The sequence below is a fragment of the Hyla sarda genome, chromosome 3 (genome assembly GCF_029499605.1).
Source record: "Hyla sarda isolate aHylSar1 chromosome 3, aHylSar1.hap1, whole genome shotgun sequence".
Taxonomy (NCBI): Eukaryota; Metazoa; Chordata; class Amphibia; order Anura; family Hylidae; genus Hyla; species Hyla sarda.
The window spans coordinates 370,977,360-371,001,508 of record NC_079191.1 but is presented as its reverse complement, the minus strand read 5'-3'; the positions used below and the strand labels follow the sequence as shown (position 1 = coordinate 371,001,508).

The following is a 24,149-nucleotide window of genomic DNA, read 5'->3' as shown; positions in this document are numbered from 1 at the left end:
AATAATCATAGAATGATTCAGTTTAATATTGTTACAGGCTATATTACACACCAAAGTTCATGAAAAAAATAGGGGGGCGCCGATCCACCGCATGCCCAAAATGTGGGCATGAGGAAGTGGATATGATGCACATGCTTTGGGCCTGCGTATGGATCGGTGCCTTCTGGAGGGAGGTGAAGGAGGTAATAGAAAGGGAATGGAAGGTGAAGTTGGATCTTACAGCAGAAGTAGCCATATTGGGAGTGGATCCTGCTACGCAGGTTGATAAAAAAAAAGTTGTAAGTCAATACTGTTGGGACTGTTCCATGCGAGAATGATTATAATTAGGAAATGGATATCACCAGATAGAATTAAAATTCAGGAATGGTGGCAAGTTTTTAGAAAACAGGTAAAAGAGTAGAAGCTAGAGTTGATTTATAATTTTTTTTTTTCTCTCCTGGGCGGGGAAGGGAAGATGGGGTTGGGGGGGGGTAAAATTTTGATATTGGTATATTTTCTCTACTATGTATGTTATTTTTTTCTCAATAAAAAAAAAAAAGAAGTCCAGAGAACACAAACCCTCAGTCCAAGGAACACTACAATGAAGAGAACAGAGAAAACTCAGATAATGGGATTCAGTCCAAAGAAACTGACGCATTTCTTCACCCCAATAGGTTGTCTGAGAACCAAGACGAGACTAATGTTAGAGGACGAAGAAGAAGAAAAAAAAGGGGTGGGGGGGGGGAAGAGTATAAAAGGCTAAGAGAGGAAAATTATTAACATGTATGAGTAATCCTAATAACAAAAATTTGAGGCAGGGGGGGGTTTCTAATTTATCTAATTATGAAGTTACGTGGGAAGAATTTTATGTCCTGAAGAATGGCTTATCCTATTGTCCGTCAGCAGATTTGGATATATTCAAAGCATTTCTGGATTTAAACAAATCGTTAGGAAATTGACCTTAAAGCATAATTTCCAAATGAAAAAGAGAAAAGAACAAAAAAAGAATCCTTATTTTCACTTTGAATGAAGAATATAACATTCCAGAAGTGTTTGATAGAGATATTGAGAAACTCACAGAGGAATTGTTGAATACCCCTATAGTATCAGGTTTAGTTAATACGTTTTATCCTGTCCACAGTAAGGGACATTTTATTGAAACATTTTATGAAATGGTTCTTAAGGAGTTTTAAAAGATTGATGTGAATAACTAAGGATGGAAACAAAAAAAATGTGGAATTTAACTATGAGAGAGAGAATGGCGTTAAGATCACTGAAGGAAAACGAAGAGATTATAATAAAGAAAGCAGATAAAGGGGGGGGATAGTGATTTTATCAAAGGATTATTATTTGGAAGAAACAAAAACGAATTATAGGTGAAGAAAAATTGTTAGGAATCACAGCAGGTGGACAGCAAGTGGTCGATCCTCTGGGCCTGTGTGGATAGAGACTTGAGCCGTGCCAGGGAGCGGGGTCTAAGGTGCCACCGGTCTTCCCCAGAGCATGCCGCAAAGCGGGATGGTCTTGCTGCGGCAAGTGACACCCAGGTCGCTACCCCTGGCACGACTCGTCCATACAGGTAGCTGGGGGGGTGACAGGGCACAGACAGAGACTGGCAGGAAGTGGCTGGCAAGGCAGAAGGACAAGGCAGGAACACGGGAACAGGACAGGCTGGGACAGTACACAGACTCTGGAACAGGACTTGACTCTAGAACAAGACTAGACTAAGAAAGAGGACTTGACTCAGGCTAAGACAAACAAAGACTAAGACAGACAACCAAGATCCGGCCCAGGGAGAAGGGAGGAGCAGATACTTATGGACCAGGGGACAGGTGCAAACACTTAGACTAATGGGGTACTGGTCCTTTAAGAAACGCGCACACCCAAGGGGCCAGAGGCACACACGCCGGAGCTGTGGGGACATCAGGAAGCAAGGACACAGGAAGGTGAGAGACATGCTGAGAGCCGCATGCAGACATGTCCCGCACTGCGAATCTCAGCCCGCTGACAGCGGGGACAGAAAGCTCTAACGGACGACGACTCCGGCCGGAGCGCAACTGTAACAAAAATATTATAGAAAATCAAAAGAAGATCCAACTGAGGTTTTCAAAAAGCAATTAGAAGGTTTAATCTTAAAAGGTTATGAAAAAGAAGTTCTGAGTAAATCAGAAAGAGATTATATGAAGGTAGAGAATCCAGCTACACCATGCTTCTATCTTTAATATAAAATGGGAAAATAATTTTTATTTAAATACTATGGATGTTGTTTCATTATATTCCAACATTTCCCAGGACAAAGGAGATAGAACAGTAGCGTATAAAAAAAAAAAAAAAAGAAAGATTTTAAAGGGGTATTCCAGGCCAAAACTTTTTTTTATATATCAACTGGCTCCGGAAAGTTAAACAGATTTGTAAATTACTTCTATTAAAAAAATCTTAATCCTTCCAATAGTTATTAGCTTCTGAAGTTGAGTTGCTGTTTTCTGTCTAACTGCTTTCTGATGACTCACGTCCCGGGAGCTGTCCAGCTCCTATGGGGATATTCTCCCATCATGCACAGCTCCCGGGACGTGACATCATCATTGAGCAGTTAGACAGAAAACTTCAGAAGCTAATAACTATTGGAAGGATTAAGATTTTTTAATAGAAGTAATTTACAAATCTGTTAAACTTTCCAGAGCCAGTTGATACATATAAAAAAGGTTTTGCCTGGAATATCCCTTTAATGCCTGATAGTCAAAAAGAGTTTATAGTGGAGTGTTTAGCATTTTTACTGAATTACATTTTTTTTTGTTTTAGTGGTCATTTTTACCATCAACATCACGGCACCAAAAAAGGGCGCGAAATGCACACCGGTTTTTGCAAATCTATATATGGGTTTGTTTTATTGAAAAGAGTGTTTTTAAGTCACATATTAAGTTTTTAAACGTTATATAGATGACCTTATTATAATATGGAAAGGTAGCTTAGACTTATTTTATGAAACTGTGAGTAAAGAAAGTATCTCTTTTTTAAGTTTAGAATTCTATATTAAAGGTGTACTCCTGTAAAAATATTTTTTTTAATCAACTGGTCCCAGAAAGATTAAACAGATTGGTAAATCACTTCTATTAAAAAATCTTAATCCTTCCAGTACTTTTTAAGGGCCTTATTACTAAAGAGAAATCCAAAAAAAGAAATGCATTTCCTTTGATGTCATGACCACAGTGCTCTCTGCTGACCTCTGCTGTCCATTTTAGGAACTGTCCAGAGCAGCATATGTTTGCTATGGGGAATTTCTCCTACTGTGGACAGTGTGGACAAATGGACAGCAGAGGTCAGCAGAGAGCACTGTGGGCATGACATCAGAGGAAATGCATTTCTTTTTTGGATTCCTCTTTAGTATAAAGCCCCTAAAAAGTACTGGAAGGATAAAGATTTTTTAATAGAAAGGATTTACAAATCTTTTTAACTTTCTGGCACCAGTTGATTTAATAAAAAAAAAAAAAAAAAAAAAAGTTTTCCCCAGGAGTACCCCTTTAACCCCTTAAGGACCAAGGGCGTACAGGTACGCCTTTGCTCCCTGGTACTTAAGGACCAAGGGCGTACCTGTACGCCCGTGGGAATTTCGGTCCCCGCCGCGCGCCGGGCGGGGACCGCGCCGGGGTGACTGCTGATATCTATCAGCAGGCACCCCGCGCAAATGCCCAAGGGGGTCATTAGACCCCCCCATGTCGGCGATCGGCACAAATTGCAAGTGAATTCACACTTGCGATTTGCGCCGATTCCGGGGTAATACGGGTCTATGGTGACCCGGTGACCCGGAATAGAAGGGGGATCACGGGTGTCCTAGACACCCACGATCCCCCTGTAGCGATAGGAGTGAGGTGGCAGGGTTGCCACCCCTCCTATCTCTGCTATTGGTGGTCTAGACGCGACCACCAATAGCAGATCAGGGGCGGAGGGGTTTACTTTCGGTTTCCCCGTCCTGCCCTCCCACAATAGGCGGGGCAGGACGGGGAAACCGACAGGGACCGGCGCCGAAGATCCACTTACCCATCGGCGACGGCAGCGGAGCGACGATCAGCGGCGGCAGTGGGCGACGATCGGCGGAAGAAGAGGACCGCGACGCAGCTCCCTGGATCCAACGGAAGCCGGTGAGTTACTTAGCAACATCTGGAGGGCTACAGTCTGAGACCACTATAGTGGTCTCTAAACTGTAACCCTCCAGATGTTGCAAAACTCCCAGCATGCCCAGAGAGCTGTTTAGGCTTGCTGGGAGTTGCAGTTTTGCAACAGCTGGAGGTCTACAGTTTGAGACCACTGCAAAGTGATCTCTATACTGTGCACCTCCAGATCTTGCAAAACTACAACTCCCAGCATGCCCAGACAGCAGTTTGCTGTCTGGGCATGCTGGGAGTTGTAGTTTTGCAACATCTGGAGGTCCACAGTTTGGAGACCACTATTCAGTGGTATCTAAACTATAGCTCTACAGATGTTGCAAAACTGCAACTCCCAGCAAGCCTAAACAGCAAACAGCTGTCTCTGCATGCTGGGAGTTGTAGTTGCGATCCCTCCAGCTGTTGCATAACTACATCTCCCAGCATGCCTTTCGGCGATCAGTACATGCTGGGAGTTGAAGTTTTGCAATAGCTGGAGGCACGCTGGTTGGAAAATACTGAGGTAACAGAACCTAACTGAAGGTTTTCCAACCAGTGTGCCTCCAGCTGTTGCAAAAGTACAACTCCCAGCATGCACGGTCTGTCAGTACATGCTGGGAGTTGTAGTTTTGAAACAGCTGGAGGTTTGCCCCCCCCATGTGAACGTACAGGGTACATTCACACTGGCGGGTTTACAGTAAGTTTTCTGCTTCAAGTTTGGGCTGTGGCAAATTTTTCACCGCAGCGCAAACTTCTAGCGGTAAATTCACTGTAAACCCGCCAGTGTGAACGTACCCTAAAAACACTACACTTACATATAATAAAGAGTAAAACACAACATATATACACCCCCTTACACTGTCCCCCTAATAAAAAATAAAAAACGTATTGTACGGCAGTGTTTCCAAAACAGAGCCTCCAGCTGTTGCAAAACAACAACTCCCAGCATTTCCGGACAGCCACTGACTGTCCAGGCATGCTGGGAAGTTAGCAACAGCTGGAGGCACCCTGTTAGGGGTATTCTACCCCAGTGATTCCCAATGTCCACCCCTGTGCAATCCCTAATTTAGTCCTCAAATGCGCATGGCGCTCTCTCACTTCGGAGCCCTGTCGTTTTTCAAGGAAACAGTTAAGTGCCACATATGGGGTATCTCCGTACTCGGGAGAAATTGCGTTACTAATTTTGGGGGCTTTTTTTCCTTTTACCCCTTATGAAAAAGAAAAGTTGGGGTCTACACCAGCCTGTTAGTGTAAAAAAAAAAATTTTTTTTACACTAACATGCTGGTGTTGTCCTTTACTTTTTATTTTCACGGGAGGTAAAAGGAAAAAAAGACCCCCAAAATTTGTAACACAATTTCTCCTGAGTACGGAGATACCCCATATGTGGGCGTAAAATGCTCTGCGGACGCACAACAAGGCTCAGGAGTGAGAGCGCACCATGTACATTTGAGGCCTAAATTGGTGATTTGCACAGGGGTGGCTGATTTTACAGTGGTTCTGACACAAACACAAAACAATAAATACAGACATGTGACCCCATTTTGGAAACGACACCCCTCACGGAACGTAACAAGGGGTATAGTGAGCCTGAACACGCCACAGGTGTTTGACAAATTTTCATTAAAGTTGGATGGGAAAATGAAAAAAAATAAAAAATTTCACTAAAATGCTGTCACCCTAAATTTTTCATTTTCACAAGGGAAAATAAAAAAAAAAAGCCCCCCAAAATTTGTAACCCAATTTCTTCTGAGTAAGAGCATACCCCATATGTGGATGTAAAGTGCTCTATGGGTGCACTACAATGTTTTTGTACAGTGTTTTTTTTTTTTTTTTTTAAATCATTTTTCCAATGTGTCGTGTTTTATTTTTTTTAACAGAATTTTAACCCCTTAAGGACCAAGGGCGTACAGGTACGCCTTTGCTCCCTGGTACTTAAGGACCAAGGGCGTACCTGTACGCCCGTGGGAATTTCGGTCCCCGCCGCGCGCCGGGCGGGGATCGCGCCGGGGTGACTGCTGATATCTATCAGCAGGCACCCCGCGCAAATGCCCAGGGGGGTCATTAGACCCCCATGTCGGCGATCGGCGCAAATCGCAAGTGAATTCACACTTGCGATTTGCGCCGATTCCGGGTCATACGGGTCTATGGTGACCCGGTGACCCGGAATAGAAGGGGGATCGCGGGTGTCCTAGACACCCACGAACCCCTGTAGCGATAGGAGTGAGGTGGCAGGGTTGCCACCCCTCCTATCTCTGCTATTGGTGGTCTAGACGCGACCACCAATAGCAGATCGGGGGCGGAGGGGTTTACTTTCGGTTTCCCCGTCCTGCCCTCCCACAATAGGCGGGGCAGGACGGGGAAACCAACAGGGACCGGCGCCGAAGATCCACTTACCCATCGGCGACGGCAGCGGCGACGATCAGCGGCGGCAGCGGGCGACGATCGGCGGAAGAAGAGGCAGCTCCCTGGATCCAACGGAAGCCGGTGAGTTACTTAGCAACATCTGGAGGGCTACAGTCTGAGACCACTATAGTGGTCTCTAAACTGTAACCCTCCAGATGTTGCAAAACTACAACTGCCAGCATGCCCAGAGAGCTGTTTAGGCATGCTGGGAGTTGCAGTTTTGCAACAGCTGGAGGTCTACAGTTTGAGACCACTGCAAAGTGATCTCTATACTGTGCACCCCCTTACACTGTCCCCCTAATAAAAAACGTATTGTACGGCAGTGTTTCCAAAACAGAGCCTCCAGCTGTTGCAAAACAACAACTCCCAGCATTTCCGGACAGCCACTGACTGTCCAGGCATGCTGGGAGTTTAGCAACAGCTGCAAGCACCCTGTTTGGGAATCACTGGCGTAGAATACCCCTATGTCCACCCCTGTGCAATCCCTAATTTAGTCCTCAAATGCGCATGGCGCTCTCTCACTTCGGAGCCCTGTCGTATTTCAAGGAAACAGTTTAGTGCCACATATGGGGTATCTCCGTACTTGGGAGAAATTGCGTTACTAATTTTGGGGGCTTTTTTTCCTTTTACCCCTTATGAAAAAGAAAAGTTGGGGTCTACACCAGCCTGTTAGTGTAAAAAAAAATTTTTTTACACTAAGATGCTGGTGTTGTCCTTTACTTTTTATTTTCACGGGAGGTAAAAGGAAAAAAAGACCCCCAAAATTTGTAACGCAATTTCTCCTGAGTACGAAGATACCCCATATGTGGGCGTAAAATGCTCTGCGGACGCACAACAAGGCTCAGGAGTGAGAGCGCACCATGTACATTTGAGGCCTAAATTGGTGATTTGCACAGGGGTGGCTGATATTACAATGGTTCTGACACAAACACAAAACAATAAATACCCACATGTGACCCCATTTTGGAAACGACACCCCTCACGGAACGTAACAAGGGGTATAGTGAGCCTGAACACCCCACAGGTGTTTGACAAATTTTCATTAAAGTTGGATGGGAAAATGAAAAAAAAAAAAAATTTCACTAAAATGCTGGTGTCACCCTAAATTTTTCATTTTCACAAGGGAAAATAAAAAAAAGCCCCCCAAAATTTGTAACCCAATTTCTTCTGAGTAAGAGCATACCCCATATGTGGATGTAAAGTGCTCTATGGGTACACTACAATGCTCAGAAGAGAAGGAGCGCCATTGGGATTTTGAAGAGAAAATTTGTCCGGAATTGAAGGCCACTTGTGTTTACAAAGCCCCCATGGTACCAGAACAATGGACCCCCCCCATATGTGACCCCATTTTGGAAACTACACCCCTCATGTAATGTAATAAGGGGCACAGTGAGCATTTACGCCCCACAGGTGTCTGACAGATTTTTGGAACAGTGATCCGTGAAAATGAAAAATGTAATTTTCCATTTGCACAGCCCACTGTTCCAAAGATCTGTCAAACGCCAGTGGGGTGTAAATGCTCACTGCACCACTTATAAAATTCTGTGAGGGGTGTAGTTTCCAAAATGGGGTCACATGTGGGGGGGTCCACTGTTCTGGCACCACGGGGGGCTTTGTAAATGCACATGGCCCCTGACTACCATTCCAAACGAATTCTCTTTCCAAAAGCTCAATGGTGCTCCTCCTCTTCTGAGCATTGTAGTTCGCCCGTAGTGCACTTCAGGTCCACTTATGGGGTACCTCCATACTCAGAAGAGATGGGGTTACAAATTTAGGGGGGTATTTTCTGCTATTAACCCTTGCAAAAATGTGAAATTTGGGGGGAAACACACATTTTAATGAAAAAAAATAATATTTTTTTACATATGCAAAAGTCATGAAACCCGTGTGGGGTATTAAGGCTCACTTTATTCCTTGTTACGTTCCTCAAGGGGTCTAGTTTCCAAAATGGTATGCCATGTGGTTTTTTTTTTTTTTTTTTTGCTGTTCTGGCACCATAGGGGCTTCCTAAATGCGACATGCCCCCGAAGCAAAATTTGCTCTCAAAAAGTCAAATATCACTCCTTCTCTTCGGAGCATTGTAGTTCGCCCGTAATGCACTTCATGCCAACTTATGGGGTGCCTCCATACTCAGAAGAGATGGGGTTACAAATTTTGGGGGGTATTTTCTGCTATTAACCCTTGCAAAAATGTGAAATTTGGGGGGAAACACATTTTAGTGAAAAAAAATTTTTTTTTTTTACATATGCAAAAGTCGTGAAACACCTGTGGGGTATTAAGGCTCACTTTATTCCTTGTTACGTTCCCGAAGGGGTCTAGTTTCCAAAATGGTATGCCATGTGGGTTATTTTTGCTGTTCTGGCACCATAGGGGCTTCCTAAATGCAACATGCCCCCCAAAAACCATTTCTGAAAAACGTACTCTCCAAAATCCCCTTGTCGCTCCTTCGCTTCTGAGCCCTCTACTGCGCCCGCCGAACACTTTACATAGACATATGAGGTATGTGCTTACTCGAGAGAAATTGCGCTACAAACATAAGTATACATTTTCTCCTTTTACCCCTTGTAAAAATTCAAAAATTGGGTTTACAAGAACATGCGAGTGTAAAAAATAAAGATTGTGAATTCTCTCCTTCACTTTGCTGCTATTCCTGTGAAACACTTAAAGGGTTAACGCACTTACTGATTGTCATTTTGAATACTTTGGGGGTGTAGTTTTTATAATGGGGTCATTTGTGGGGTATTTCTAATATGAAGACCCTTCAAATCCACTTCAAACCTGAACTGGTCTCTGAAAAAAAGCGAGGTTCAAAATTTTGTGAAAAATTGGAAAAGTGCTGCTGAACTTTGAAGCCCTCTGGTGTCTTCCAAAAGTAAAAGCACGTCAATTTTATGATGCAAACATAAAGTAGACATATTGGAAATGTGAATAAAAAAAAAAATATTTTGAATATCCATTTTCCTTACAAGCAGAAAGCTTCAAAGTTAGAAAAATGCAAAATTTTCAAATTTTTCATCAAATTTTGGGATTTTTCACCAAGAAAGGATGCAAGTTACCACAAAATTTTACCACTATGTTAAAGTAGAATATGTCACGAAAAAACAATCTTGGAATCAGATTTATAACTAAAAGCATTCCAGAGTTATTAATGTTTAAAGTGACAGTGGTCAGATGTGCAAAAAACGCTCTGGTCCTAAGGTGTAAAATGGCCTGGTCCTTAAGGTGTTAAGGATGAACAATTATATACAAAAACATGTTTTAAACCTTATTGATGCTAACAGATACCTACACTATGCAAGTGAACACAAAAAAAAAGTTGGAAGGTAAATATCCCGTTCAGGCAACTAACTAGGATTAAAACAAATTGCTCAGAACCCAAAGAACATGAAGTACAGGCAAAAATTATAGAAAAAAGATTTGAAGAATTTTTTTTTTCCTAGAATGGTAATAGAGGGTGCAAGAAAGAAGACAGATGGAATAAATAGAGAAGAACAAATAAAAATGCAGAGTAAACACAAGGAAGAAAAAAGTATTAAAAAAAATAGAAAATAGTGAGAATTTTGGAACAGCTTTTATCACACGATATACCAGAAATAACAAAGATATGGAGAGCATAATTACAAAGTACGGGTCTATTTTAGGGAACAACCCATTTTTAAAATAAGTTATAGGTGAAAATAGTAAGAAGCCGAAATTCATTTACCATAGGGCAAAAGCTATAGCCCAGCAAATTGCACCTTCTTATCCTTGTGTGGATTATTTTTTAATAAAAATAAAAACATTCTAAAAAATACAGAAAAGGGAGTATACAAGTGCAATAAAAAGAAGTGGGGTAAATATATTAAATCTGGAACAAAAAGTATTGTTAGCGCTGCCAGAGGTGAAAAGATGTATATAAAATCCAGAATGTACTGTGGAAGTAGCTATGTAGTATATGTTTTGGAGTGTCCGTGCGGCATTCAGTTTGTCGGCAGGACATCCTAAACACTTAGGTCAAGAATAAATTCCCACCGTTTTAACATCAAACATAAATTCCAAAAACAAAGGGCCTCATTTACTAAGAGGGTCGGGTTTTTACTAGTGGGAAAAGTTGTTTCAGACTTGCAGGATTCCTCTTACTATTGCGAAATGTTGGGAACATTTTCTGACCAGCTTTTTCTAGTTGGATATTTCCAGCCATTTATCCACAGGATTTTCTGTGAGTTCAATAGTAAATTGGTCGGATTGGCGACAGACCACGCCCCTTTTTTGGCTTTTCACAGTGCAATGTCGGGTTTGTCGGATTTTACAGGCGCACGCTGGCGCAGACATGTCTCAGACACTCTGCGCCAAAATAACCAGACAAAAACTGTGTTTCTAGGCATTTTGCGCAGTACCATGAAGGAAACCCAGACCTGTTGAGAGTAACACCTGTTGAACAAGTTAAAAATAATCTATGAAAGTTCACTACATTATGCAGAAGGGAAAGTTTTTATATTTTTAAACTTAATACCTTAGTCCCTAATGGTTTTAATGAAGCAATTGAAAGGGTATACATTTTAATAGTTTTTTATTCATTGCTTGTAATTTTTTTTTCGTCCTGAGGCTGCATTCACACGGCCGTCTGGACCCGTCCCGTTCTTCTCCCGGACTTAAGAAAAAAAAGACAAACAATAACAGATGCAATGGATGTTTTCCATTTGGATCCATTATTGTTCAGTTAATAAACTGTTAATAAACTGAGCATGCTCAGTAGTAAAATTGATCAAAAAATAGACTTCAATGTTAAATTTACTGTATCATTTTTTTCTTCTGTTTTTTTATGGAAAAAAAATTACTGCATGTGCCGTTTTTTCTGCCGTCAAAAAAACGGAAATGAGTGCAGACGGGTACAAACGGATGTAAACAAATCCCATTGACATGAATGTGATTTTTTAAAAACCTTTTATAATCCATTTACAGCCTGCAAGAGCGGAACCGAAACGGGGATAAAAAAAAAAACACGGACAGACGGCTGTGTGAATGCACCCTGAGCTAGATGAATGTCATTTCCGGTCTGTCAGGAGCAATATTCATTCCTTGTGATTTTTTAATTTTTAATTTTCGTCCTGAACTTAATGAATGTCATATCCGGTCTGTCAGGAGCATAGAAATTAGTGGGTTATAATCCCTGAGGAAGGGCTATTTCAGATTTGTATACCTGAATTGTGTAATAAATCGTTATCGTGTATTAGACCGAAGCTTTGGGTCTAAATTAATCAGGAGTTACAAAGGAAGGAGGAAGCCAAGATGCCGGGAGATTTTGACAAGCATGGCTGGCTCGCGGGGAGTGGTGATTCAAATTACTCCCCTCGGTGAAGTAAGTGCGCTTTTAGTTGAAATAGGTTTCTGGATGTATAGTGAATAGAATGTCCGCTCTCCAGTTTTGTTTTTTCTTGTTGCTTCATTCTATAAATCGGGGATGAAAATGTAAGTGAATATTCACAGTTGGATGCGACTTTGGATTAGTGAGTGGTCGGCCTCTGGAGACCACTCACACAGTATAAATTTGGAGTCTCTTAAAGATTGTATTATTGTCTACGATAACAGGAAGATTGAAGACCGCTCTCAAATTGTTTTTTGCTTGCATCTTATCTTTTCTCATCTGACAAAGGCATACCTCCCAACTTTTGCTGAGAGCAAAGCGGGACAAGCAACACCCAATAATCACACCCCTAGCCATGCCCCATCACGCCCACCAGCACATACAGAATGGGAATACCTCTTTAACAGCAAAAACATTGTCAGTCTGTCATCTAAGTTTAGGAGGACATCCTATAAAGGTGACAGACTGACAACAACCACCATCATCACCACCACCACAATAGACCATATAAAAGATTACATACAGTTACATCAGGTGAGTGACAACAACCAACATCATTACCACAATAGACCATAAATGAGATTGCATACAGTTACATCATTTTCCAAGACCTACAGTCAGTAAGTCCTACCCAAAAGTAAGGTAGGTCGCTCTTGTAGATTGAAAGGGTCTTTCAGGTAGTTTCCCCCATCACATACAGTCATGGCCCTAAATGTTGGCACCCCTGAAATTTTTCTAGAAAATGAAGTATTTCTCACAGAAAAGGATTGCAGTAAGGCTGGGTTCTCATCACGTTTTTACCAATACAGGACCGCATACAGCTGGGGGGAGCTAAAACCTTGCTCTCCCGTATCCCTGTCGTATGCCGCCCGTATGTAATTCATTTTAATGAGCTGGCCAGAGTGAAACGCTGACTCCGGTTGGCTCATTTTTGCCCCATATGCGGTTTTCCCACCGCACCTAAAATCGTAGTCAACCACGGTTTGAGGTGCGGTGGAAAACCGCATACGGGGCAAAAATGAGCCGACCGGAGTCAGCGTCTTTTTAGGATTTTTAAAAGTGCAAAAACTTAAAAACCCTGAGTCCTTAAAGGAATTAATATTTGGTTGCACACCCTTTGGAAAAAATAACCATCAATAAGCTTCTTACACCTCTCAGCCGGAATGTTGGACCACTCTTCCTTTGCAAACTGCTTAAGGTCTCTCATATTGGAAGGGTGCCTTTTCCCTACAGCAATTTTTAGATCTCTTCACAGGTCTTCAATGGAATTTAGATCTGGACTCATTGCTGGCCACTTTAGAACTCTCCAGCGCTTTCTTGCCATTCATTTCTGGGTGCTGTTTGACGTATGTTTGGGGTCATTGGGGGAGATTTATCAAAACCTGTGCAGAGGAAAAGTTGTCCAGTTGCCCATAGCAACCAATCAGATTGCTTCTTTCATTTTGCAGAGGCCTTTTTAAAAATGAAAGAAGCAATCCGATTGGTTGCTATGGGCTACTTTTCCTCTGCACAGGTTTTGATAAATCTCCCCCATTGTCCTGCTGGAAGACCCAAGATCTCAGACTCAAACCCAACATTCTGACACTGGGCTATACAGTCCGTTGGTAATCCTCAGATTTCATGATGCCTTGCAAACATTCAAGGCACCCAGTGAACCTCCACCATATTTCACAGTAGGTACTGTGTTCTTTTCTTTGTAGGCCTCATTCCATTTTTGGTAAACAGTAGAATGATGTGCTTTACCAAAAAGCTCTATCTTGGTCTCATCTGTCCACAAGACGTTTTCCCAGAAGGATTTTGGCTAACTCAAGTTCATTTTGACAAAATGTAGTCTTGCTTTTTTATGTCCCTGTGTCAGCAGTGGGGACCTCCTGGGTCTCCTGCCATAGCCTTTCATTTCATTTAAATGTCGACGGATAGTTAGTGCTGACACTGATGCTCCCTGAGCCTGCAGGACAGCTTGAATATCTTTGGAACTTGTTTGGGGCTGCTTATCCACCATCCAGACTATCCTGCGTTGACACCAATTTCTCTATTCCGTCCACGCCCAGGGAGATTATCTTCAGTGCCATGGGTTGCCAACTTCTTGATAATGTTGCCCACTGTGGACAAAGGCAAATCTAGATCTCTGGAGTTGGACTTGTAACCTTGAGATTGTTGATATTTTTCCACAATTTTGGTTCTCAAGTCCTCAGACAGTTCTCCTTTCTGTTGTCCATGCTTAGTGTGGCACACACAGACACACAATGTAAAGACTAAGTGAACTTCTCTCCTTTTTATCTGCTTTCAGGTGTGATTTTCATATTGCCCCCACCTGTTACTTGCCGCAGGTGAGTTTAAAGGAGCATTACATGCTTGAAACAATCTTATTTTTCAACAATTTTGAAAGGGTGCCAATAATTTTGTCCAGCCCATTTTTGGAGTTTGATGTGAAATTATGTCCAATTTGCTTTTTTTCCTCCCTTTTTTGGTTTAGTTCCAATACACACAAAAGGAATAAGCATGTGTACAGCAAAACATGTGTTACTGCAATCCTTTTCTGTGAGAAATACTTCATTTTCTATAAATTTTTCAGGGGTGCCAACATTTACAGCCATGACTGTAGATGCCCCGAGTAGGTTAGGCCCCTCCAGAGACAGTTGCATCTGTAGGTAAATCCCCCAGATAGGAAAGATCAAGGGAGATTATCAGTGGTCTTGTATGTCTTCTATCTTCTAATAATTTCTCCCACAGTTGATGTCTTCCCAGTCTTGTGCAGGTCTACAATTTTGTTTCTGGTGTCCTTTGACAGCTCTTTGGTCTTGGCCATAGTGGAGTTTGGAGTCTGACTGTTTGAGGTTGTGGACAGGTGTATTTTATACTGATAAGTTCAAACAGGTGCCATTAATACAGGTAACGAGTGGAGAACAGAGGAGACTCTTAAAGGGGTACTCCGCCCCTAGACATCTTTTCCCCTAGCCAAAGAATAGGGGATAAGATGTCAGATCGCCGGGGTCCCGCTGCTGGGGACCCGGGGATCGCTGCTGCAGCACCCCGCTATCATTACTGCGCAGAGCGAGATCGCTCTGCACGTAATGACGGGCAATACAGGGGCCGGAGCATCGTTACGTCACAGCTCCGCCCCTCGTGACGTCACGGCCCGCCAATACAAGTCTATGGGAGGGGGCGTGGTGGTTGTCACGCCCCCTGCCATAGACTTGCATTAAGGGGACGGGCCGTGATGTCATGAGGGGCGGAGCCATGACGTCACGCTGCTCCGGCGAACTCACTCTGTGCAGTAATGATGGCGGGGTGCCGCAGCGGCGATCCCCGGGGTCCCCAGCAGCGGGACCGCGGCGATCTAACATCTTATCCCCTATCCTTTGGATAGGGGATAAGATGCCAGGTGCGGAGTACCCCTTTAAAGAAGACGTTACTGGTCTGTGAGAGCAAGAAATCTTGCTTGTTTGTAGGTGACCAAATACTTATTTCCCACCATAATTTGCCAATAAATTCTTTAAAAATCAGACAATGTGATTTTATGGATTTTTTTTCTAATTATGTCTCTCATAGTTGAGGTATACCTATGATAAAAATGACAGGCCTCTCATCTTTTTAAGTGGGAGAACTTTCACAATTGGTTACTGACTAAATACTTTTTCGCCCCACTGAATGTGAAGCATCTTTGTAGTATACCTGCCCCATACCTCTAATGGGAACATGTTCTATGTCTTTCTCCTAGTCTACCTTTTCCAGAGTGGTTGTCCGCACGCACATAAATCCCGCCGAGCAGGTCATCTATCAGTTAATTCTGTCCACGTCAAGTTTAGACAAGTCAGCTTTGGGGACAAGTGGCAAGAGAGCCGACTGTCCCCATAGCAATTAAAGGATAATGCGAGTGAAAGACTCCAGCAGCTTCGGTCCAAATAAGTCCACCCTGGCGGTAAACCCATAAACCTGGAACCCCGTATGTGAAAGTCTAGGCTGGCGGCAGATACCTTCTTTCTCTCAAGTCTGTGTTTCCCATTTTGTCAAGTCAAGTCTCAGTCAGTCAGTCTAATCACGTAAAGGCTAGCTCAGTAAAGTCTGTCAAAGTCCATTTTATACCAGTCCAAGTTATATCTTAGTAGAGAAGGACTACAAGTCCCAAAGTGTCAAGAAAGAAACTGTGGTTCCCTACTGCTATCTTCAATGCAAATCGCACTAGAACTGAACTGTACCGGTTGTATCCCCTGTCTGTCATTTCTGAAGTAAAGTTCCCTTGGCACCGAAAACCACTTTATCCTTGGAGTGTGGAGGGTTAACACTCTTGGCATCACGAACATTTGTTCAGGTCACTACACCCATAGTCTACATACTCGTCATTAACCCCAGCTCTCCACAGTATTATAAACACTACCCTGCTATTGTTTTGCTGCTGTGCAATCCACAGCAAGGTCACATATTGAGTGAGAGATGCATTTCATGGGGACCCCTAGGGACATGACTATTGTGCAGTACTGTGCACGAAAATAATGTTTCCAAACATTGGGGGGGGGGGGATGTATTATTGCCTTTAGAACTTTATTTTTTATTTTTTTTGCCTACACTTTTGCTATTTTTGCAATAAGCAAAAACATGCAAACAACCTTTTAATGTTAATTTCAGTTTTCACTTTGTAGTGGTAACAAATTTATCAAGTGCGAATGTCCCACAAAAAAGTCACATACCCCTCCAAAACACCGCAAATCTGCACCAGCCCAGATCTGGCTTACAAGACTGCCTTTGGACAGCACGTTCAAAAAGTCTCACATTTTTGTACAAAAGGTCACAGGGGAGAGCAGCAATCATACAACATAATGTTCTAAAGAGATTTATTGCTTTTTTGCTTACGTGCGCCAAATTTATCAACTTCCCTGGGATAGTATGATAAATATGTTTCATGTAAGCAAAACCAAAGCAAAAATAAAATACAGTGGTCCCTCAACATACAATGGCAATCCGTTCCAAACGGACCATCGTTTGTTGAAACCATCGCATGTTGAGGGATCCGTGCAATGTAAAGTATAGGACAGTGGTCTACAACCAGCAGACCTCCAGATGTTGCAAAACTACAACACCCAGCATGCCCAGACAGCCGTTGGCTGTCCGGGCAAGCTGGGTGTTGTAGTTTTGCAACATCTGGAGGTCCGCAGGTTGTAGACCACTGTTAGAGGAAGTTGTGCTCACCTGTCCCCGCCGCTCCGGACCATCACCGCTCGTCACCGCTGCCCAGGATGTCGCCGTCCATCGCTGCCGCCGCATCCCCGAGGTGTCCCTGACGCTCCGGCAAGGCCTCTGCTTCCCCGAAATCCGCGTGCTCCGTCGCCGCCATCACGTCGCTACGCACGCCGCTCCTATTGGATGACAGGACGGCGTGCGCAGCAACGTGATGACATCGATGGGGAGCGCCGACAATGCAGGGGAGCCCGAAGAGGAGCTCCGGAGCCCCGAGGACAGGTAAGAGACATCACCGGAGCTCACTGGGCACCGTAAACGGCTATCCGGTGGCAGCTGAAGCAGTCAGCGCTGCCGGATAGCCGTTTATGCGATGGCCCCGACATACAAAAGCATCGTATGTTGATGCTGCCTTCAACATGAGGCCATCGCATGTTGAAATTATCATATGTCGGGGCCATCGTAGGTCGAGGGGTCACTGTACTTTAAAACTCACTTTCTAAAGGCAATAATGATAAATCTTCCCCATGTATTTTAAAATCCGCACCATTCTCCCCGCTGCTCTCCACGGCGCATAGCTATACAATAGGAGACGAAGCTTCCATTTCTACAGCACCTGTCTCCAGCAAGAAATTCAGCATAATACGATTCAATGGCACTGGGTCTCACACTGGAGATGGGTGCTGTGGAGACCGAGCAGAAAGCTTCTATTGCACATTATATATGGCGGAGAAAAAGGCGCCTTCGTTCAGGCACCAAATTTATAATGCACAGTGAAGAAGACATAGGTACGCTTTCAGCTTTGGCTTGCTGGACTACCGACAAACACCACTAGATGGGAGAATAACCATTTGAAAATTATGTTACATCATTTTACAGTATACAGGTCACAACAGTCTTGCATCAAGTTAGCTCTGAGAATCAGTAGTGCTGTAGGGTGTCCTAAATGCCAATAAAACTATCTAGTTATTTATCGATAAATATCCAGGTCCCTGGAATCCTAATGACTGTCATATAGCTTTTTAATTTGTAAGAGTCTATTCACACATACAGTATCCTGAGCATATTTGATGCACAGGATTTGAAGCTGCAGATTTGCAGCTGTGTTCAATCAATTAGTTTATAAGGAAATCTGCAGCTTCAAATCCTGTACAAGTGAATAGACCCTGTACGTGTGAATAGGTACTGCATGTGTGGATAGACCCTAAATAGGGCACCTATAAAATTTTACATCAAAGTTATTTTACTGCTAATGTTTTATTTTGGCAAGAAAAGTGATAACTTTCAAATGCAGAAATAAACATTACAGTATTGCATTGTCTTAATCACGCCGGCATATTCATATAATACATATAAAACAAGTCAAAAATCACGCTAGCAATCCGTAGCCTAGAAGCAGACTGTCAGAGCATGATGGGAGTTGTAGTTATACAACAGCTGTAGAGTCACAGCTTAGGGAACACTGGTAAAGCGTGGATTGTGTTATGTAAAAATGCTAATTACTAAGAAAAACAAGAGAACAGTGAGTCCGAGCTGCAAAGGCTTCTCTCTTACCGATCACAAATGCTCCATGCGGCTAAAGAATGCAAAACACTCCAGGAAGTGGACTCTATTACACATTGCCCTATTCAAACATGGTTGCGACGGTGTCCTAGCTGGGACAAAAGACTGCACTATTAACAGCTTTGCCTTTTTGCTAAACCATGCAGTTTAGCTGTGGCATTTGATTGAAGGGGTAGTCCAGGCCAAAAAATTTTTTTATATATCAACTGGCTCCGGAAAGTTAAATAGATTTGTAAATTACTTCTATTAAAAAAATCTTAATCCTTCCAATAGTTATTAGCTTCTGAAGTTGACTTGTTGTTTTCTATCTAACTGCTCTCTGATGACTCACGTCCCGGGAGCTGTGCAGTTCCTATGGGGATATTCTCCCATCATGCACAGCTCCCGGGACGTGACATCATCATTGAGCAGTTAGACAGAAAACTTCAGAAGCTAATAACTATTGGAAGGATTAAGATTTTTTAATAGAAGTCATTTACAAATCTGTTTAACTTTCCGGAGCCAGTTGATATATATAAAAAAAGGTTTTGCCTTGAATACCCCTTTAAGCCAGTGATTCCTACGCAGGGTGTTTCCAGCTGTTGCAAAACTACAACTTCCAGCATGCCCAGACAGCCTTTGGCTGTCTGGGCATGCTGGAAATTGTAGTTTTGCAACAGCTGGAAGCACCCTGTTTCAGAAACACTGGCATAAGCTGTCAGAAATGTTCACATTCACAAAAGTAAGAAGCATGTCAAATTTTTGGACAAACTTAGCACTTAGTTTTCATGATAAATGTTTATTTATGCTAGAAATTATGTATAATAATAATAAAAAAACATTAATGTATTGTTAATTAATAAAATATAATAATGTAATACTATTTTGTCATAATCAGTAGGTATATGAGTAAAGCATTATATAATGCTCACTACCCTTTGCTATTACTTGGGAGAAACCTGTGTAAGACTCCCATCTCGTGGTTAACAACATTATTAAAAAACAGTGGCAGGGAATAGACTTAGGGCCCATTCACACTATGTATCACACTACTGGTGCAGCAGCTTCCCATAGTTTTTTCTGGGATTCTGTTGCACCTTTCACACTACGGAATTTCAGGACTCCACCGAAACAATCAAGATGTTCATTCCAGAGCCGGCTTTGCCTATAGACAAAGTAGGCGGCCGCCTATAGCGCCCTCTTAAGGTGGGCGCCGCTCTGCTTGTTGCCGCAACCGCCCAGCGCCGCCGAGATAACACATGTATAGGGAGCCGCACCCCCATCTAATTATATCCCCTGCCCGCCCAGCATGTTGATAGAGGTGCAGGGCCGCACCCCCCCTCCCCCCTCCTACCCGCAACCCCCGACCGCAATGAAATTGTAATGAAATTGCAAGGGGAGGGGGATGGAGGGGTTAATGAAATGGTACAGGGGGAGGAGGGGTGGGGGAGTTAATGAAATGCCACTGTGGGAGGAGGGGGGAAAATGCAGGGTCTAACATGTTTGTCCCACAGATGCTGAAGAAAGGAAGTTTTGGCTGGAAGAAGACATCATGGTGGTCTGAGCCGGATGGAGAAGAAAAGGAAAGAGGAGGCTTTGGCTGTCCAAACATGCTGGGAGTTGTAGTTTTGCAACAGCTGGAGGCACCCTGCTTGGGAAACACTGATCTAATCCCTCTATGTGTGATATTGTCTGCTGAGGAGGTTTGTTACAGTGTGTAAACCCAGTAGTAAGGTGATTACATGAGGAGGAGGTTTGTTACAGTGTGTAAACCCAGTAGTAAGGTGATTACATGAGGAGGAGGTTTGTTACAGTGTGTAAACCCAGTAGTAAGGAGATTACATGAGGAGGAGGTTTGTTACAGTGTGTCACCCCAGTAGTAAGGATAATACATGAGAAGGAGGTTTGTTACAGTGTGTCTCCCCAGTCGTAAGGAGATTACATGAGGAGGGGGTTTGTTACAGTGTGTCACCCCAGTAGTAAGGAGATTATATGATGAGGAGGATTGTTACAGTGTGTCACCCCAGTAGTAAGGAGATTACATGAGGAGGAGGTTTGTAACAGTGTGTCACCCCAGTAGTAAGGAGATTACATGAAAAGGAGGGTTGTTACAGTGTGTCACCCCAGTAGTAAGGTGATTACATGAGGAGGAGGTTTGTTACAGTGTGTCACCCCAGTAGTAAGGAGATTACATGAAAAGGAGGGTTGTTACAGTGTGTCACCCCAGTAGTAAGGTGATTACATGAGGAGGAGGTTTGTTACAGTGTGTCACCCCAGTAGTAAGGAGATTACATGATGAGGAGGTTTGTTACAGTGTGTCACCCCAGTAGTAAGGAGATTACATGAAGAGGGGGTTTGTTACAGTGTGTCACCCCAGTAGTAAGGTGATTACATGAGGAGGAGGTTTGTTACAGTGTGTCACCCCAGTAGTAAGGAGATTACATGATGAGGAGGTTTGTTACAGTGTGTCACCCCAGTAGTAAGGAGATTGCATGAAGAGGAGGTTTTTTACAGTGTGTTCCCCCAGTAGTAAGGTGATTACACGAGAAGGAGGTTTGTTACAGTGTGTCACCCCAGTAGTAAGGAGATTGCATGAAGAGGAGGTTTTTTACAGTGTGTCCCCCCAGTAGTAAGGTGATTACATGAGGAGGAGGTTTGTTATAGTGTGTCAACCCAGTAGTAAGAAGATTACATGAGGAGGAGGTTTGTTACAGTGTGTCATCCCAGTATTAAGGAGATTAAATGAGGAGGGGGTTTATTACAGTGTGTCAGCCCAGTAGTAAGGTTGGGCACGTCAAAGGGTGGAGCCAGTGGGCGGGGTCAAGGGGGCGGCAAAATTTACTTTCGCCTAGGGCGGCAAAAATCCTTGCACCAGCCCTGGTTAATTCCTTTGTCACAATGTGCTCAAAAATGTATTGCCATCTATGGAGACGGCACACCTCTTGGTGGTCCTAGTGCCGCATTGTTCCGCAGGATAGGGGGGAGATTTATAATTGAGTTTACCTCTTTTTGTTGTGTATTTGCGCAATGACTTTCATTGTGTCTTTTTTGTGCGTCTTTTTTGATAGAGCAAAAAGCAAGTACTCTATTTTTTTGTGTATTGTGGAATGCATTTTACAGTGGATACTAATTTAACATGTGCGTTTTTTGTTTAGACGCATTATTTTGCGCAACTATGTAGGAAAGTGTTCTACCGAGACAGCCAGGGGATGCAGGAGCAGTCTCTCAACACTGCTAAACTACAACTACTCCCATCATGGGACAGAGTCTGTCCCATGATGGGAGTAGTTGTAGTACCGCAGCGCTGAGAGATGGCACTTCCACATCCCCCCCAGCTGCGGGACCATTTTGGAACAATAAGGACTACTACTCCCATCATGGACAGACTCTGCCCATGATGGGAGTTATAGTCCAGGGGCTGAGGGATAGATCATACCGGGTCATTCTCAAGAGACCCGCTCCAATCCGCATTTATTAACTGTAAAAGCCCGCGGCACATACGGCTACACTGCGCTGCCCACCGGCTCCTGGCGGGACATACTGTATACGCTGTCATAATTCATAATCCCCGCCGCCGGGAGACGGGAGCTCTGATTGTTGAATAGCTAGTGTAGCTGCATGTGCCGCCGGCTTGTTAACTTAATAAATGCGGATCACAGCGGGTCTCTGGAGAATGAGCTACTGCGATCTGCACCTAAGCCCCTAGACTATAACTCCCATCATGGACGGAGTCTGTCCATGATGGGAGTAGTAGTTCTAAAAGTCCCGCAGCCGGGGGATGTGCAAGTGCCATCCCTTAGCGCTGCGGTAATACAACTACTCCCATCATGGGACAGACTCTGTCCCATAATGGTAGTAATCCAAGGGCAGAGGGACAGATCGAAAGGGGGTCTCACTCCTGAGACCCCCTGTGACCTTTACTGCTCTGCCCCCTAGTGATGACGTCATTAGGGGGCAGAGCTACACAATCCAGGCCTGACTCTGTTCTCATTATGCGTCTTGCACAATGAAAACAGAGCCTTTCTGGAAGTGTGTTCCCAAATAGGGAGACTCCAGCTGTTGCTTAACTACAGCCCCCATGATGGGAGTTGTAGTTTAGCAACAATTGGAGGCTCCCTGTTTAGGAACACGCTGCGCTATGTGCGCTCTCCCCAGGTGAGAGCGCAAAAAATCTACTAACTCATATTTCTTGTTTTTCTTTTCTTCTCATTTCGGATACATGAATGCGGAGGACTACATCAGATTCAGTGGACTGCATCGATGCCCTTTGTTTTTTTCTTTTTTCAATAAAATGGTAAACGAGGGCTGTGGGAGTGAGTTTTTTTAAATAAAATGTTTTTTTCAATGTGTCGTGTTTTTTATAATTACGTTTTCAGGCTTAGTAGTGGAAGCTGTCTTATAGACGGAATCCATTACTAAGCCAGGGCTTAGCATTAGCCCCAAAATCAGCTAGCCCTAACTTCCAATTAATACCCCGGTACCCACCGCCACAGGAGTGCCGAGAAGAGCCGGTGCCAACAAGCCCAGAGCATCAAAAATGGCGCTCCTGGGCCAAGGCAGTAACAATGGTCCTTGCCCACCCGGGTAACATCAGGCTGTTGCTGCTTGGTTGGTATCTGGCTGATACTGAAAATAGGGCGAACTTTATGCGTTTTAGTTTTTTTTAATAAATAAAAAAAAGTGTGTGGTTCCCCCATTTTTTTTCAGTATCAGCCAGATACCAACCAAGCAGCAATAGCCTGATGTTACCAGGGTGGGCGACGACCATTGTTACTGGCCCTCCCCAGCCTAAATAACACCAGATTCTTACTGCCTAGGCCCAGGAGTGCAATTTTTGATGCTCCGGGCCTGTTGGTACAGGCTCTACCCGAAACCCCTGTGGCGGTTGTTACCGGGGTGAAAATTCAATTATAAAAAAAACAACACATTGAAAACATTTCTTTATTTAAAAAAACACTCCCCCACAGCCCTCGTTAACCCTTTAATTGACATTTAAAAAACCGCTGTTCATCGTCGCAATCCATCGAATCTGACGTAGTCCTCCCCATTCACGTATCTAAAATGAGAAGAAAAAAACAAAACAAAAAAAGGTTAGTACATTTTTGGAGCTCTCACCGGGGTGTTCCTAAACAGGAAGCCTCCAATTGTTGACATCTGCCTACTGTGTCCTGTATATACAGTAATCTATAGACAGCTGTATATACAGGATAGCGCACAAAGACTTAACCCAGAACTGCTCAGCAGCAGCGTAGGTAACCCTTTCCTTGCTGGGCTCCTGTATAGTATACATGGGTACACTATGCACCCCTGTATACTATAGAGCCGGTGGAGGTAAGAAGTGATGCTCTGCACCTTGTATATGCTATACATCACTCCTCATCTCCTTACACTCTGTGGACTGGGTGCTCTGCATCCGACCCATGGAGTGGTACCCTTAAGGCAGTAAAAAAAATTGCCACAGGATACAAAAATGACACACCAGCAAAAATGCAAGAAAAAATACAAGAAAAACTGACAAAACGCAGGAAAAAGCTGTGACAGTTTTTCTGGCATTTTTGCTGGTGGA

General features: G+C 43.5%; 1 protein-coding gene across 7 annotated transcripts in view; it reads right to left on the bottom strand.

Annotated features, from left to right (window-relative positions):
- Positions 1 to 24,149, bottom strand: part of LOC130362787 (shieldin complex subunit 1-like) — a 238,232-nt gene that overhangs the window by 107,140 nt on the left and 106,943 nt on the right. The window contains exon 1 of one of the 7 annotated variants that reach the window (XM_056567811.1): positions 22,764 to 22,904. The exons of 5 other annotated variants lie outside the window; for them this stretch is intronic. In XM_056567811.1, coding sequence (XP_056423786.1) covers positions 22,764 to 22,767 — 4 coding nt within the window. In that variant the 5' untranslated portion in view covers positions 22,768 to 22,904. Of the gene's footprint in view, positions 1 to 18,595; positions 18,664 to 22,763; positions 22,905 to 24,149 lie in introns of those variants that run through there. One more of the 7 variants, XM_056567816.1, reaches the window with a different exon arrangement.